Source organism: Lepisma saccharinum, chromosome 2, assembly GCF_977018435.1.
Source record: "Lepisma saccharinum chromosome 2, izLepSacc3.1, whole genome shotgun sequence".
Classification (NCBI taxonomy): Eukaryota; Metazoa; Arthropoda; class Insecta; order Zygentoma; family Lepismatidae; genus Lepisma; species Lepisma saccharinum.
In genome coordinates, this window is record NC_139230.1 from 85,041,834 (window position 1) to 85,060,033 (window position 18,200).

Consider the following 18,200-nt stretch of genomic DNA (forward strand, 5'->3'; position numbering starts at 1 on the left):
TGGAAAGTCATGCACATTCGCCTACTATCATTGGCTAGTCTTACAGCCACATGTATGCCATTATTATTGAAAAAAATATGATTTACATTAACATTAAGCTCGGAAAATAACATCTTGCAAATGACATTTCAACAATGAAAGCACGGTGTGTTGCGTTCCATGGCGACTGAAATTGCAGCTAGTGAGGAGTGGAATCTCTACCACCTCCCCCTCCCATGATCCCACCATGTGACACAATGCAATAACAAAACAACAATCAGCAGGTTTTATTCCCCAGAAAAGAGAAGTTTCAGCAACAAACTCCAGCAGTGTATGGACCAAAATGGGCACCATTTGCAAGATGTTATTTTCCGCACTTAATGTTGGCGATTTTTTATATAATAATAATGGCATAAATATGGCTGTAAGGCTAGAACATGAATAAAGACTAACTCTTTTTATTTACTGTGTTATAATAAGGGCACTTACAATTATGTTTCATAAAACACAAAGTATACAGTTAATCGAAGTTTATTTCACCATTACACACAAATGACACTACTGAACTGACAATTAGTGTAAAAATATTTTATCACAAAACAACAGTAAAATGTAATTATACATTAAAAGTAAAATAAAAATTATACAATTGTATCAAATATATAGAACAACTATTCCTAATGTTATGTTTTATAAATGACATCCTACTTAGAAAAGATTCCACTGCCTTTTACTATCACAAGCAGTTTTTACTTTCTTTAAAACATATATAAAGTATTTGTTTAAAAGACTTTTGTGTTACATATTAAACATTCTTAAGACTGGAGTCAGGAATAGAAAGCACCACTTGAAGAAGTCTTAATTGATATGAAAAATATGTTTAATTATTTACACTAGTTCATGCTTACAATGTTTTTCATTAATTACTTTACTGTTCATCTTATATGATGAGATGTAGGTCTGATCTAATTGGCATGAAATGTCATAACATGTAATTTATATTGATATTTGTTATTATTGCAAACAAGAGCAAGAAAAGAACAAGGAACAACATAAACAATTACATATGTAAGTTTAGGATGACAACTCCTTCAATATTTATTTGTCTCTCAATGGAATTCCTAAAAATCTTGCAAGCTTTGACCATGAAAACATTTCCCTAATTTTACAATACTTCAATTTTTTTATGTATAAAATTTCAGACACATGAATGCCAATATTTTAATGACACTTTCATTTCACAGTGAGAGCCAAATGCAGGTTTCTGCTGTTCCTCCTTCAGAGTTACTTGAAAATCAAAATAAGGAATACAATGGAATCACTATTTAGACACGAAACCTCCATCACATTCATATATACATGGATTGGGAGTTAATGTTAGATGTATATAAAATGTTAGGTCATCCTTACACACATCTGTTGATTTCAAAAGCCTTGATTTGGTTTTCATTTATACATTTAAAAAAGGCTGCTCCTACGGGAAATTTCCAACATTGTGCAAAATATAGTACAGTTGAAATATGCTTATACATTTTGAATATGAATGTTTAGATCAACATATTTATAACATATATTATTATATTTTAACATGCAGCTATTACAAAGGTAGAATTAAAACTGATTTAAAATATTTGAAAGGGCATTTCTCAATATGCAAAGGCTAATTCATTTCTTTTAAGGACATATACTAGAAATAATGGAAAACAACATTGCTACAATAAAATTATGCGGTGACAATTTTAAAAGGAGCGGGTAAAAGCAATATAATTGGAACCGCAATTAACAGACCCAGCCTCTAATCAATTGGGGGTGAAGACAGCCAGATCATGTACTGATCACATCACCTCCATTGTGGCAGAGATCAAGAATGTGAGAGACCTCATCCCGTCCAACACACACCCTATGTGTAACCATGACATAGTGAAGTGCACATTTACCATTGGAAATGGAAGACAACAATATAATTAATAATGTTTTAACAGATTAATTGTATCCAGAGCTGTTCAGCATGATATAATGACTCAATACAGATCTTGATCCATCATTTCAAGTACTATGCTAATTTTTCCATACACTAGAGAAACTATGCCACATTCACACATAAATTTTGTTTGTGTAATATTTTATTTAAAGAATAGATCCAGAAATATATGTTGATGCAATTAGTTAATGGTCCACCAGATGTTAAAATCCGTAAATTAAGTAAATTATAATGCAATTCATGCAACTTTAACTACTATAAATATGAATAGTATAGAAAAAATAACTAAATATAAAAAGTTTCAAGCAATTTCTTCTAATATTCTTGGTCTACCATATCCACCATCTTTCAAAAGCACATATACCTTATTTATAATTCCATTTTATCTTATTAGGTTATTGTACATACAGAAGAACTGTAACTTATCAGTTCTGCATCACTAAACAAGGATGACAATTTTCTGGTCCCTGTCTTACAGATATTAACTTGGGTTTTATGGACCAACATAAGTCAAAGATAAATTATGTTAAATGAAAGAAGTATAAGGATTCCACAAAAATATTTGAAAATTACAGAAACCTAGTGAATTCTTGGATAAAATTTGGATGTAGAAACAAAAAATATGTATGAATAGTCATAAATGCCACAGTACTTGCTTCAGAACAACAGCTCTATTGTTGAATGATACACTTGATACTTGTATAATTACCCAGACTTGTTTCTGGATTCATTTATTTACACAAGCAAACAATTACATTATCAAAATCTTGCAATGCATATTTTTTGTAACAGCTCGAGAGTTCATAATTGATTTCTTGAAAACTATTAGAATTTACTTGGGACATTTGGAATTTTAAAGTCCCCGAATGGGAAAACTTATATTTTATTGCGATTCCATGATGCCATTATAGCAGAATATTGCTCAGATATTATTCAGGATTTAATTTTTAAAGGAGGCCATTTTGGCAAAGCATGCACGAGACCTTGGTAAAGCATGCATTTTCACCAGGTGTACATTCTTAAAACGCATTAATTCTCATTGCACTTTAGCATCTACATAATACTGATTTTGTGCACAACTGTAATGCAACATTTTTCTTCCTGTTTTGTTTTCTGCATAGTAGTCCAAATTTTCATTTTAAATTTACATATATTTATTAGAAACATTACCTTCACATAGATATTTTACACCATTCACAATGTTTCTTAAATTTCATGTTAGACTAACAAGAAATACAAACTTCGTATAACATTTTATTAAAAAAGAAAAAAAAAAGTTTTATTTTTTCAAATCTATTTGAAAGCATTAAAGTTTGCACTTTCAAATGTACAGTTACGTGCACAAAATATTGCAGGTGGAGTCACGGAGTTAAGTTAGTTTCAATTTTTTGGGAGAAAATAGGCAAAATTTCGACATCCTCAACAAAAAAAAAAGAAAGAAAATTTTAACACAAAAATTATCTTTTAGTGGCCCCCACAAATGACTAAACATGGATGGAAAAAGTAAGATGTAGCACTGCTCTATGTCTACAATCGTTGAAAGACATGATAAATCTAGTTGGATGAAATATCCTTAAAAAATGCAATACTAAGGAAACAGTTTAGCTGCTTTATTCTCTGAAGAGAGACATTGTATTATTGTGACAACTGACTGATGAACAAATGAAAATCGTGGTGGCACCATTTTCAATATCACTCTACACCGCACTGGCCCGGCATTAGGTTACGAATCAAGGAATGTTGAAGATACAATGCAAGGAATACAGTCTTACATTTCCATGTAAGTGTGCGAGCAAGAAAATTTACGTGGAGAGATGAATGTCAGTCCTGGAAGATTTAATCAGTACTCTCTATGGCTACCAGACACCTGAATAATTTACATGCTGATGCCGAGGAAGCCAAAGAGCGGTTTCTACCATTGAGGTTATGCAAGCTAGACACTTGCTTAGAATAAAAAAGATTGGGGCACGTTAACTTTCTTCCTGAATTACCGCAGGGCAAGAAAAAATGGCTTGCAGCTGTAGTGTGCATTTATATGTACCTGCATTCTTCAAAATTACATTAAAAATGCATTGCAAAATGTAGGGAAAAGGGCAATTTTGAGCTATAAAACAGCACTGGTATTCTGGTACATACTTCCTTTTACAGGTGTAAATATTGCTTCTTGTAGGTACATCTGTGTTCTGCAAATGTATTTTCATGGCCTGGTGATAATTAGGGGACAAGCATGGCAGGGCCACTTTTCAGAATTATTTCACGAAAAGCAATATTTTGATATTCCACTTCTAGCTCTCGCCAAGTAGCTCTGCTTATTAGTATTACATTTTTTTTTTAAGAACTATTGGACAATTTTCAACAAGAATTTATCTGAATATAGATAGATAAAAGAATGATACACCTCTCAATTTTTCTATTCATTTTGGGGGCCACAGTGAATAACAGGATGAGAACTTTTAATGTGAAACTTTCACATCCTATGAAAGCCCAACTTGACCTCTACTTATTTGATAAATACAGTGGAACCTTGATGTTACATTTTTCAGGAGACCATGGTGAAAACTTGAAATGCAGGAAAATGTAAAATCCAGGAACGTAAAATTGGGGGTTGACTGTAGCTCTTTTATGATTTGTTTACATCTGCATATTATAGAAACATGAGCTTGAAAACTTCCCATCCTGAGAAGATCCCATCCACTAAAAGTAAATGTATTCTACAGAGCAAGTGGCATGAGAAGGCATTTCATTTCTCATGGCATGAAATTAACTTTTAAATAAAATGATAATGGAACCACAAAACAAATACACAAATAAATGTCATCATATTAACAGTTAGTGTACTTAAATATATTTTCGTATGCAACATGAAAATTTTATGAGATTTCTCTCACTCTCTCTCTTACACACACACACATGCATACATAATTACCTGCCAACCTCTTAAAGTGAAAAATTACCTTCTGGACATGGTAAAGAAATCTTAAACCTCAAGAAAGGAACATAAGCCATATTTTAAAATACCAGTACAGAACACTTAACAGCAATTAAAATATTCCCACACATATCAAACATAACACTCATTAGAAGTCCTGTGTGATCAACATATTATGTATTTAATAAAGAACTGCATGCCCAATAAAAAGTAAACTCAGAAAAGTAACTGTAAATATAAGACTGCTGTATAAAGAAAACACGAAGACATAAATGAAATCCTACTGGCCTATAAAAGAATAATACCAACAATAAGTACTTCATTCTTTCCTATTTCATATTTGCACGTCAAAAATAATATGAACCTATGAATAAAATGCCATGGGAGTGTTCGTTTTGACAAAATCTCCATACATTTATGACAAACATTAAGCATAAATTTGATACAACCTTGAAATTCTTGTAATGCTAAAAGATTTTAACTAATCAATAAAGAATTTAAAACTAAAATTCCATATCTAAAACTTTGAATAATACCTTAATGAGGACAACATTATTGCCTTTATTGTCATAGATTGAAATTTAAATTTAGAAACTTAGAACAGTATGCCAAAACAAGTTTCTGGAGAAAAAAAACTTTATGCCGCATATCAGAATGCACAATTACCACTATATATTTTGTATAATTTTCACTGAATTACTCACAAATAATGTTCTTGAAATTGTGATCTAGATGTTTGGTGACCAAATGTTATTAAATGCATAAGAAGTCCACAGATTGACTGGTAATTGTTCAATTATGAGATAACGTGCATAGATAATACATATTTCAAGAGACTTACTGAATTTCTGCATTTGTACTGAACTTCTATGCTAACAAAAGTTGAGCTGATTTTGTTATTACTGGGTTGCTAATATAAGAGCTTTTAGATGTATAATATAAAATGCACGGAAAAATAAGAAGCAGAAACAACATAAGAAATAGAAATACGCATGTAACTGTTCAACCATGGCAAAATTTAACAAATTTTAGTTTCTATAATTATTGTATTCTACAGAATATTAAAATGCTACCTGATATTACTGAAATATCTATTTTGTCAATTAGATCTTTAGGATAAATAGTTTTTACTATGCAACTTAAGATCTCACCTTGGGCTATTTTCTATAGCAAGTTGGAAAGCATCACTAGAATATGCCAAGATAGGCATGATCCTTCGTTCACCTTTCATTTAATTACTAAAATGTGTTATTACTATGATGCATTGATTTTACATAATGTACATAGTCCTTAAACCCAAATCAAAACGAGAGAATAAAATACTACACAATGTAGTTGTTTAGATCTTAATGCTTACCCCCCCCCCCCTTAGAAATGGAACCATAAACAATCACCATTGAAAATGTAGCAATGGGCACAATGGAAAGTTCACAAGAGACGAAGTATCTAGTATATCTCATCATGTTCTGGAATTATATATAGAAGTCATTTTCCTAGCCCAAAAAACTGAACACTATGTCACAAAATAAAATGAATTTTTCAGAATCACCTGGCGATACTATATTAGGGGTCACACACAGCAAAATGTTGCTTTAATTCCAAATTATGTAAATATGACTGTACAGTTTTAAATTAATTCTGAGCTTGAGGTTTCTTTTAAGTCAACTTGATGCACAGATAGGCTAATTTGAACTTGATCTCCAGTTCAAAGTGGGATCTGAACCATTGTGTACCTTTACCAGGTATCAAACATAGGATCTCTTGGCTAAAAAGCAATGATGTTACCACTATGTTTAAATGAATTCTGAATGACTGAAATGTGTCCCGATTAGAATCAAATCTGACACAACAAGGCAAATTGTTAAACACAAGCAAGGTATAAATACATGTATGTAAAGAAAGGTCTTTTTTTGGAAATATGATCAATGCTGAGACTTTTTCAACATAAAGGGAAAGATGAGCACATGAAATTCCCGTAATAGTAGCGGATGAGGAATATAAGACAATTTCAACTGTAGCCACCTGAACTGGAATAAAGAGTAAAGAGAGCAAATCAACTATTGTATGCTGCCTTTAATTACTTCTGACAGTGCAATACCATCAACCCACCCTTTGTCATTCTATTTGATATCACTCACTCCTAAGCTGGATGGCATCAACCAGATTTCTATCTCTTATGCAGAACAACTATGTCAGCAACATATTGTTCTGCGAGTTATATATAATGTGAGTACATTGTACTCCTGAAGTTTGAGCTGAAGATAATTTCATATTGTTTGTGCTTTTTCTTCAGATAAATGAAAATTACTACATACATACACATTAATATGACAATGATTTATTTGAAGTTCTGTACTAGAGAAATAGAACAGTTGAAGGTGTGGAAATAAATAAGCTACATCCATCTATTATGTCAACTCTACACATCAGGCAGTTGGTATTATTATTATTATTACAAGCAATTATCAGTTGAACTGTTACATTTAATCACTGATCCTATCATGAATCCTGCTAATACAGACTTTCAACATGTCATGTTTATATTTATAATTCTAAACAAATATTTATGCACTTGCTTTGGCATTCTGTGGCACTGTTTCCAAATCAAACCTAATACAATTTTGTATTAATAATTCACACACATTATAAAAGAATGAGATCATTACATTTCATAAAAAATAAAAATAAAAGTAAAGTGCTCCCCTGTGCTATGCACCATGCCATGAAGGCGTATAGGGAGTGTGGGGTTAGGGCCCCGCACTTTCTTGATCAGGGCCGAAAGTGGGGGTGATGTGATCAGCACCATGCCTTTACCCTTTAGTTTCCTCCAGGTACCCACTTTATATGATGCTGGGTGGGTGCCAGAGCCACTTGAACAGATGCAAAAATCTTGGTTCTCCCCCGCTAGGGATCAAACCCGGGTCTCTCCCATGGTAGTCAGATGCCCTAACGACTGAGCTACCGCGGCTAGTGGATTGGAGCATCTTTTGAAAGCTGTAGGATCTTCTTTCTTACTCTATGGTGATACTCTTCATTTAGCAGCATATCATGGCTTTGGTTACCATTGTTTACAAATATAAATATAAAAGATGATACAGGAAAAACGCCATTTGATTTGGCTGCTGCAAAAGGACACAAACAGTGTGTACAATTGTTGCTTTGATGTGGTGCCTTAGTTTATGTGCATGATAATGTAACTCAGAGAACACCAGTTCATGCTGCTGTGATAGATGGTCATAAAGACTGTTTGCTTTCATTGCTACAGAATTCTGAAGTGTAGTGTAGATTTTAACTGCAACTCAGCACTTTTGCTTCTGGATAAAATTGGTGACGTCAAAGTTGTAAATATGATGAATTCTGAACTGAAAACGCCTCTGCACCTTGCAGCAAGGACTGGCATGGTAACAGTGATCCAAGTGTTGCTACAGAAGGGTGCCTTGGTACTTGCTGTGGACTCCCACAGAATGACACCTGCTTTATCCTGCGTACCAAATCATGATGTCGCCCAATGTTTAGCTATTATTTTATCAGTTCATTACATTTCATGAAGATGCAATTTGAATTTTTTCAATGAACATGATCAATATACTACAAAATAAGCTTAACACATCAAAACAGCCACTATAATTTAAAAGTTACATTTCACTTAGAACTATATGTATGTACAGTCTGATCAACATTAAAATAGCAAGTTGACACAAGTCTTAGATCTATTTCATTGATATTTTAAGTTGCTGCAAAAAACAAAGCAGTCTTCTTAAATTTACAAGTAGAAATACAAAAATAAAATGCTTGATTAAAGAATGCTGCTCTTACAAGACAATCCATCTCAACTATAAACAGGAGTTACAAAATAATACTGAATTAAAAATCATTACAGAATACAGCATTATTACAAATTGAATTCTATTGAAAAATATAATCATAAGAAAATAATGTTTAAATAAACATCTAAGAAGACATTTGACATCTTGTAAATTCAATACATTAAGATATACATGCAGAAAAAGAGCTACAAAATCATTAAACATACAAAATCATGGCCGATTAATACTTCATTTTCTAGAGATTCTGATGAAAATGTCTGATATTGTTTAATCTATAGCAGACTTCCGTGTGAATGAAGTAAGGGAAGAAATTTCACTTGGTTCTGTAGGTAGGCGACTAAATTCGATTTCTTCATTTAAGCAACTGTGGTGTTCTGTGAATGAAAATAAAATGTTTATTTCTACTTTTTTGTCCATGTTACTGCACTCTTCTGCTATAACAATAAAACATAGTTACAGAGCGTAATGTGGGTAATGCTTGATGTCCTATGTGCTTTGACCTTGATAAAAGAAGTATTTGTCAGGAATAAAATTAATGTAACCTTACATTAATAAAGGTTTATGACTTTCATTAGTTCCTTATCACCTTTCCCCCTAAAATTAGCATTCTGAAGAAAATCACTCTGACTTGAGCCATCCATTAATTTCTAGAATTTCCTGTAGAATGAACTGTTGATGAAAAATATTTAAAAATATATCAACAGATGAAGCTTCATAATACAGAAAACCCAGGCAAACATCTCTCCAGTTTTCATGTTAGAAGTGATCAAAGTTAGGGTTGTGTGACATTTAAAAACCACTGTTATAAAGCAATTATTTGAAATAAAGAAATGAATCTGTATGTAGAACAAAATGAATTTTGAAAAAAAAAAAACACACACTATGGATGCAAATGACATTTTAAGTAGCATATTACATATGCTACCACAGAAACTTTCAAAGAAAAATGCCACAATTAAGTTGTAAGAATAATTTACTTTCCTTTCATAATAAATACTGGAGAATTCTAAAACATCAACCACTGTGTTGCCTTACCAGCAACTTTAAATGGGAATATGGAAGTTCTCATGCCACAGGAAATTGATAATTTTGCAAGTGAATTGTTGTGTGACAATAGTGTAAGTAAGATGCAAGACTTATTTTTGTTCAGTAAGTTTCGGCTTTATTTATTTATTGTTAATTTAGGTTAGGTATTTTCAGTTAGTTTTTTTTTTTTTTTTCAGCAGCAGCTCTCACCTGTTTGAACAGTTTCATATGTCGTTAATGAAATTTCAGGAAGTAATTTTCCATTATTTCCAGAACCTGAAGTGGAAAATGTTAACTTGGGGGAAGTTTGGATAAGCCTTTGGGTTAGCTGGTCACATGCCAATGTTATGGCTCCTGTGTGATGGTAGGTGAGCAATTAATCTTGCCAGAACCGCAACACAAAACATTCCAATAGAAGGTGAAAAATTGTGCAAAAAAAAAAAATAAAAAAAAAATGTAAGGTTTCATGTAGCTGTAGGAATTATTCTACATATAAGTGTAGAGCTATATGGTGTTCTTGAGCTAAAATTTTGGAAAAAGTGCATGTTACACACACAAATATGGTAAGTTTGGACACAATATAAAAATAATAAAACTCCACTCTCAATTTCCAAGTGAAAACTTTCCTGGCTTTGTCAGCTAACAGAATGGCACTAGTTTGCCAGGCATGTCATCCACTCATGAAAGCTATATAGCTGACCTGAAAGTGGGGGAGGAACAAATGAAAGGTTTGTTCATGTTTTATTCCGCTTCCTTCTCATCTTGCTGTGCAGCAAGCTTGAGTACAGTTAGTGAAAGCAGAGCAGATCTGATGATATGCTGTAGCTCTTGCCAGTTCAATGACAGTCAATTTGTATAATTGGTAATGCAAACACCCAGCCTTGCTTACCTTGCCCTGCACTGATCTAATTTGGTAATATTTCACATAAAGATTCACTTTGTGAATAAAATTCATGAACATTTAATCACTGGGAATGCCATTACTTGCAAAATAGTTACATTCGTTCTTCACATTTTATGTTTTCATGCATTGCGACCCTATCTATCATATATTATAGAATATATGACTTGACGTCAGATGTAATACTATTTAGAAACTTAATTTAAAGTTTATATGTCCATTCAGATTGAACAAATAACCTCTTACATATAACTGAACGCTCCAATAGCAATAAACTTCAAAATACCAAGAGTTCTATGAGGGTGGATCAAATTAAAACAGAACAGTGGGTGTATTGGGTTATATTTATGTGTGTGTGTGGCAACAAACCTGTGTAGAGGTAGAGCAGGAGGTAAGGAAGTAAACTCCTACTGCATAACTCACTCACCCTAGATAGTCGCACGTGAGCACGTGATATGCATAGGTGGTCGGCCAACAGTATCGTCTGAGCAGCAATCAAGGCCTCTTGTCCTCTGAAGTGGTTTTGCTGCATGACAACGAGTGGTCACATATGTCAGCTGTTACAAAGAACACGTTGGCGACGTTTGGGTGGACAGTGTTGGAACACCCACCGTATAGCCCTAATCTAGCACCATGTGACTTCCTATCTTTGGTCCTTTGGAAAAGGCATTGAAGGGTCAGTGCTTCCACTCAGACAATGAAGTCATGGACAATGTTCACAACTGGTTCCGATCTCAGCCAAAGGAGTTCTAGGAGCAGGGCATTCACCACTTGGTGAAACAGTGGGACAAGTGCATGTGTAACTTTGGAGATTACATTTGAAATAAACCTTGTTGATTTCATTCTGTGGTCCCTGTTCAGTTTTCATTTGATCCACCCTAATACAATAAACAGAAAAATAACTAAATAATTACCTGATTCAGATGGCCATTGTTTGTGTGATGGTGCATAAAGAACTATGAGGGCAAAGATGTAAATATTCCACATTCCATACACTCCAGTGAAAAAAGCAGATGTGTATTCTAGTTCAATGTCATCGTCCCATTTCCACCGACCTTCTGACACCTGTAATCATAATATATGCATATTATATACATATTAATTGGCCTCTTAGTGTAAAATACACCATGCTCATATAAGAAAAAAAAAATAGGTTGCATCGCAAACTTTAGCAATATATAATAAAAATCTACATCATGGTACAACAAAAACTAAGTTCATATCTTCCCTTCTCTCAAATTATTTTCACAATAGTTTCATCTATAAGCTTAGTTAATTCTACTCAAAATATGGTATTTGAGATTTAAAATAATAAATAGGTTTACAAGGTAACTGCATGTAATTCAATATCTACAATAGCTACCTATTTTTCAGGTGAAAATTTTTCTCTTGTTGACTGAATTAAATCCAGCATACATTGCTTGCTTTCAGTATGCTCCAATTGTTTCAGTGCAAGCAGACAGGAGCTTCTCCAAATGTTTACTAGCAGACATCAGATAATCATTTTGCATGAAAATCTCTGGCAACTGTTTATTGCTCATTTTAATTCAGATATATTGTGAAAAGTCCCCAATTTTGTTTTAAAAAACAATACACAATAACATTATTTTGTGTAAATTGATTTTTTTAAAACTGTACAGATTTGCCAGTTCTGCAAAAATCTGCGTGCTTCTTGCAAGGAGTGTCCAGGAGGAATTACCTACCTTCTCGAACACATTACAGTAAATTTAAACATTTTGCACTGTTATCCATTCAACTGCTGTCTAAAATGAACTTTACCTGTATGAACTTCTAATAAGGAAATGTTAAAAATATATACAGGTATTGCTCATTTTTTAGTAATTGTAGGTCATTAAATGCCTTGCTCTACACATGTTGTGCAATTGGCACAACTCACTCTTGTGAGAAGTGTGAATCACTGCCCTTCAGTTGCTTGCTACACACCATGAGGTCAGGTTGGGCGTTGGTCATTGGAAAGTCAACTGCATCATTGAAATATCCACACACACTAGCAGCAAAGTAATGCAGAATATGTTTTATTATGTCTAGAAAGTCTTATCACTGGAAGTCTGAAGTGTATTCTATTTTTGATACTAAGTTTAGTTACCTTTCTCCACTTTCTTTTATGAAGAAATGGAACATAGGCACAATTAAAGGGTAAAGCAGCATTCGGCAGCCAATACTCTTGACAGTGAAGGCTGTACAATAAGGAATGTAACTAAAAACTAAAGATGTCTCAGTCAACCAGGTACAGGAAATGAAGTAGGAAATGTCATGTCACAAACAAAGCTGAAGATAAGTGCAATAAAACAACTGCAAGGAGATTTTTAAAAGGAGACATGGCACAGTCCTAGGACTGTGAAGCACCATAGGGAGGCCAACCTATGGGCAGGGTTGTTGTGAAGAAACTTTTGTTGAGAACTGTCTACAAATGGAAAAAGACTCAAAGGAGTTGTTTTCCACAAATGTGAATGACAGACTGGAAACATGTGTTGTGGACTGACAAATCCAAGTTCAAAATATTTGGTCAAAGGTCTCAGCCTATAGTCATGCATCGCCAACATAAAAAAATGCATTCTGTCTGTGTTGTTTCAACAGTTATGCCTGGTGGTGGCTCAGTAATTCTCTGTGGATATTTCTCATTCAGTGAAGTTGGGGAACTGCACAAAATAAAGAGCATCGTCAGACAGGAGGACTGTATCCTTTCCAGTTGTGAGCTTCCATCGTGTAGGTGTTATTGGATGTGGGTTATTTTGCAACAAAACAATAACCCTCAATACATGTTGAAGTTCTGTGAAGAAAAAAGCAGGAGAGCTCTAACTTAACACATTGGGGTCTCACAACGGGCATAGCCTGCAGGGCACTTAAAGTCGATGTGGACGAACAGCGGGCATAGCCCATCCTGCAGTATGCAATCGCTTTGCCGATTAACTACGGGCCATGTTCGTACTTCGTCTCATGTGCGTGTTCATTCAAGCCGCTCTGTTGAAATTCCGACCACTAGGTGACTCATGTGCTATTTTTATCTCGCACCTGGGACTGTTTGTGTTCGGGTTGATGTACGTTGCATTGTTCAGAATGGCGTTGTTAGATCCAGAATGCATAGCGGAAATTCCGCCCCAGAGTTCGAAGTTAGCGACGATTTTGATGATGCAGATGAATTTGAAGATTTGGAAGGTAGGTTATATTCGTAATAATTAATTGTTGACAATATAAACAGTGTTGCAAACTCTAGTATTTTATGAATGAAGTGAGAAGAGGTAATTTTTTGGGTCTATTCATCTTGCCTCTTGCTTGATTCTCCTACATGCACTGATGTATTTTTAGTTTTTCCATTTATTATTTTGTATAGTGTATGTCAAATGAAAATGTATTTTATTTATTTAGTTTATTTATTTGTTTCATTTTTACAGATGACGCAGAACCAACTGGTACATCGACTGGTCCTGTCCTGCAGCCACTTTTTCATACAAAAGCTAATTACCTGTAATTTGTAATTATTTTTTGTTATGTGCACATAAGAAGTATTCTTATGCAAGATTCAAAAGATGTATTGATAGTTTATGTAGTTAATTATTGAAATTTTCAGATTACGAACTTAAAATATCTCTATATTAACATTTGTTACAATGTACTTTTTTCTTCTTCACAAAACATTGCTGAAAAAGATATTCAAAAATGTCTGAAAATGAAAATAAAATTTAACACATTTTTGTTCATTGAAAAGAGGAAGTTTTGTAGATTTAAGAAATGTGTGGTAGATAAAAACAAATTAAAAATATTTTTTCTACGATTTTTTGAAAAACAACGAAAAACCACAGTCCAGAGGTAAAAATGCTGTATTATGACGCCAGACCCGAATGTGTTAAACCCCACAGAGCTTCCGTGCGAAGAACTAGATCATGTGCAGAGAAAATGTCCAACAGTATGGAATATTCTTCACACTGCCCAAAGTGAAAGTACTTCACAAGTTTTGGTAAAACTAGTCGAGAAAATGCCACGGGTCATCAATAGCATGATTTCCATGAATCAGTTATCTTCCTCCTTATCTTGTTGTGCAGCTGCACGGTGGTGGTGTGAAGTTGTGTTGCAACCCTTGGAAGTTTGATGCATGACAGCTGTGATGTAGATTGGAGGGTGTGGAAACAGAAATGCTATCTGATATTCATATCTTACATCACAAATCTGCAATGCAAATACGCAGCCTCAATTGTGGTGTTTCTGATTTATTTTTGTAATATTTTAAAAAAAAATACTTTCACTTTGTGTTACTTTACAAAATAAAATTCATGTATATTTCATTACTAGAAATGCCATTACTTGCAGGGTCCTGAAAATTGCAATGATTCTTCACATTTCATGTTTTGATATATCGTGAAAATCCAATGTCCTTATGAATCGGTATCAGAAAGTATCAGTTGGAATTTAATCATGGGTACCTTTCAATATTTGTGTGTCTTTTGGAGTCCTCTCAGTATCAGTGGGAATTGGTAAGAGTATCGGCAGTGGTATGTTAATGGTTCAATGTGGTACCTACTCAGCCCTATTAAAAAGTGTATTTTTTTCTTCCATTTAGCAAGAATGAATTACAGCTCTAGATTTAATATCGAGATCTTGTGTATTTTAAGTCAGATTATTTATGTATCTCTGTGAAAAATCATATGAAAATCTGGAATAGATATTTCAAAAATTGAAAATTTTAAGAACTTGTGCACACTTGAAAATAATAATTGCAATTTGCAAATGATGTTGAACAAATGGACAGATGATAGTATCATATGAACATGTCCTGAGTCATGCACATAGTAAGATAATTATGTGGAAATCAACTTCCCAAAGAAGTGCAGGTTGATAGGACACATACTGGGACAAGAGGCAATAATGAAAACCATAACTAAAGCAAGTACAGAAGGGAAAAGGGGTTAGGACACATTGGTAGGTCTGGTATCAATTATCACCAAACTAATTGCAAACAATATAAATTATGAGAGTTACAGAGAAATAAAGATCTTAGCAGAAAACCAAAAGAAATGGAGTAGCGCAACAGGATAGAAAATGATGATAGAAACCTGTACCATGGTCTTCCTTCCATAAAGAGAAAAGAGAAAAAAGAAGTGAAGAAAGGCCAGAGAAAAAACCACGGAGGAAGAAGTATGTTTTTGATCAAAACCAACCTCATAGTTAAGCACTTACGAAGAAACCATGGCAATGTTTTCTTACCTGTCCAAGAATGAACCCGATAACTGTCATTGCTGCACACACTAATGTAGCCAACATCAAAAATTTGAATCTGTATATAACACCTTCATAATGCTGCCTTCGCATACTGGACATACTTGGCAAAGCTGCTCTTTTTGTGCTGATGTTGCAGAAAACCTTCCAAATCATGTATGACAGGAAGAAAAAGTATACACCTGCAGATATACCAGCCAAAATGATGAATGATAACTATACAAAATTAAGGAATAATTCTATATACAGTTGATGAACATACACAACATAATTAAAAGTACTCCCCTCTATTTGTTACTGAAAATATTTTTTTTTGGACATTTTCTTACCACTAGAGCATGGATTTCTATGCACTAAAAACTGCACAAAATAGGCATGCCAAAAAAACAACAATAAAACTGATGGGAGGGGAGGCAAGATTGATTGATTTTTAAGTCCACTTTATGCACAGGAAGGCTAATTGGGCCTGGGCCTACAGTTTCAAGTGGGATCCAAACCACTGCACCATGTGCCTCCACTGGGTATCAAACCTGGCGGGGAGGCAAGATAATGGGCCTTTAGCATATAGGCAGTCCTTTTTGGGAACACTATCTCAGAATGGCTGGTCACAATAATAACCAATACCACGTGATGTGACCTAACACATAATTTCTCCAAAAACAAATATCATATTTCAATTCTGTCTTGTTAATTTATATATACACAAAGGTATGACTCACTCAAATTTTTATTTATTTCTTTTCACTTATTCATTTTTAAGTCAATATTTTTTTCAGAAAGTATATAGTCTTATGGAAATCATAATATATGAATAGATCATAACTTTTTGATTGCTTGCCAATATGTTTTACTTATTATATACATGCTACAACAGAAAAAAATGGGTAAAAAATGTTAGCAAGGTACATACTGTATTTTACAGATATAATTGAACATGTAAACAAAGTATTTTCTTTAAAATTTTATAAATATGAACTATGACACTTGAAATTGTTTCTGTGGATAGAAAATTACATATTACATTCACATTGACTGATCTCGGTCACTGAAGGATTATTTTGTATAGAGTATTGATTGATTTGCTTTATTTTACTTCACTTTTTGTGCCACTTTTGGTTAATTTGCGAAGATGGGGATGAGTGATGACATGATGAAATTGATGAATGGGCACTCACAAACATCCATGCTCACACTGGGATTTGAACCTGGGATCCCTGGAGTCATAACATGATGTGCTAACCACGCCGCCATGGGGGCCAGCTTGTATACAGTAAGATGCCATTTGAGCTTACATGGTGCCAGATGTGATTGGGTTTCCAAAGACGAATGAAGGAAGATTTTGCTTGGCAACAAGACACTGCTAGCACTTATCTTTGCAGGTGAGCCATGAGAAACCAAATACAGATATTTTATCATTAGCAACCCTTTCTCAAAATAGAAAAGTGGTGGGAGGGGGGTCATTTGGTGTGTTCGTGTAAAGGAAAGAAAAAGATTGGTTTTGGAAAAAAATCTCTTCTGCTGAAAGTTTATGGCATGCAGATCCCTGAAGTGGAGTTTTGACATTTTCAGAGGGGCAGAGCTAGGAGCAGAGCTGGGGAGGGGAGAGAACCTTGTCTTTGTTCTGCATGTGGGAACAACTTTTTCAGTTGGCAAGTTCTTTGAAGAGCCTTTTCCTGAAATATGAAGAACACATTGAAGGAACACAAAATTTTACAAGGTATGGGTCACAAATATAGTTTGGTTCAATCCCGTCATGTGCATCAGCATCAGATGTTCTAGCTCAGAAGCCACTTTGTGAATTAGTTTCAAACTGGCAACTTAAAAATTACTCATAATTGAAAGATATTAATAAAAATAACAAATAAAAAAAGTGGGATGTTAGTAATATGTCATCAAACATGGTCATCTCTTATGCTTCCCTGCAAATTTCAAGTGTTCACTTTTCATAGGACAAATGCTAAAAATCCAGAAAAGAATTTCTCTGCTTGGAAATATTACTTTTTTCTTTTCTAGCTGCAGATCCTTTATTTTTGACCATCTGGCAATGAAAATTTGGTCAGTTTTAGTTATGTGTAACACCTACAAGACCTGGCAGTTTTCTTGTCCTGTCCAAAAATTGATCAGAAGCCAGCGAGATATGCCCAAATTCCAAAATTTCCTGAAAAAATTAATTTAAAAATGCCACTTAATTTTCCCAAAATATGTGGATGGTACTAATATGTCATCCAATTATCCACAACGGTATTTTGTTATGTTTCAATGTAGATTTCAAGTGGTCAGTAATCATAGGACTGATGATGAAAGCAAATTCCCAAAACATCATAT

At 33.9% G+C, this 18,200-nt stretch overlaps 1 protein-coding gene across 1 annotated transcript in view; it reads right to left on the minus strand.

Moving 5' to 3' along the window:
- Nucleotides 1-494: 494 nt before the first annotated feature.
- Nucleotides 495-18,200, minus strand: part of wls (Wnt ligand secretion mediator) — a 126,075-nt gene continuing 108,369 nt past the window's right edge. The window contains exons 9-11 of the mRNA XM_083117468.1: nt 15,864-16,091; nt 11,558-11,708; nt 495-9,090 (exon numbers count right to left, since the gene is read on the minus strand). Of these exons, the coding sequence (XP_082973594.1) occupies nt 8,984-9,090; nt 11,558-11,708; nt 15,864-16,091 (486 nt within the window). The 3' untranslated portion in view covers nt 495-8,983. The remainder of the gene's footprint in view (nt 9,091-11,557; nt 11,709-15,863; nt 16,092-18,200) is intronic.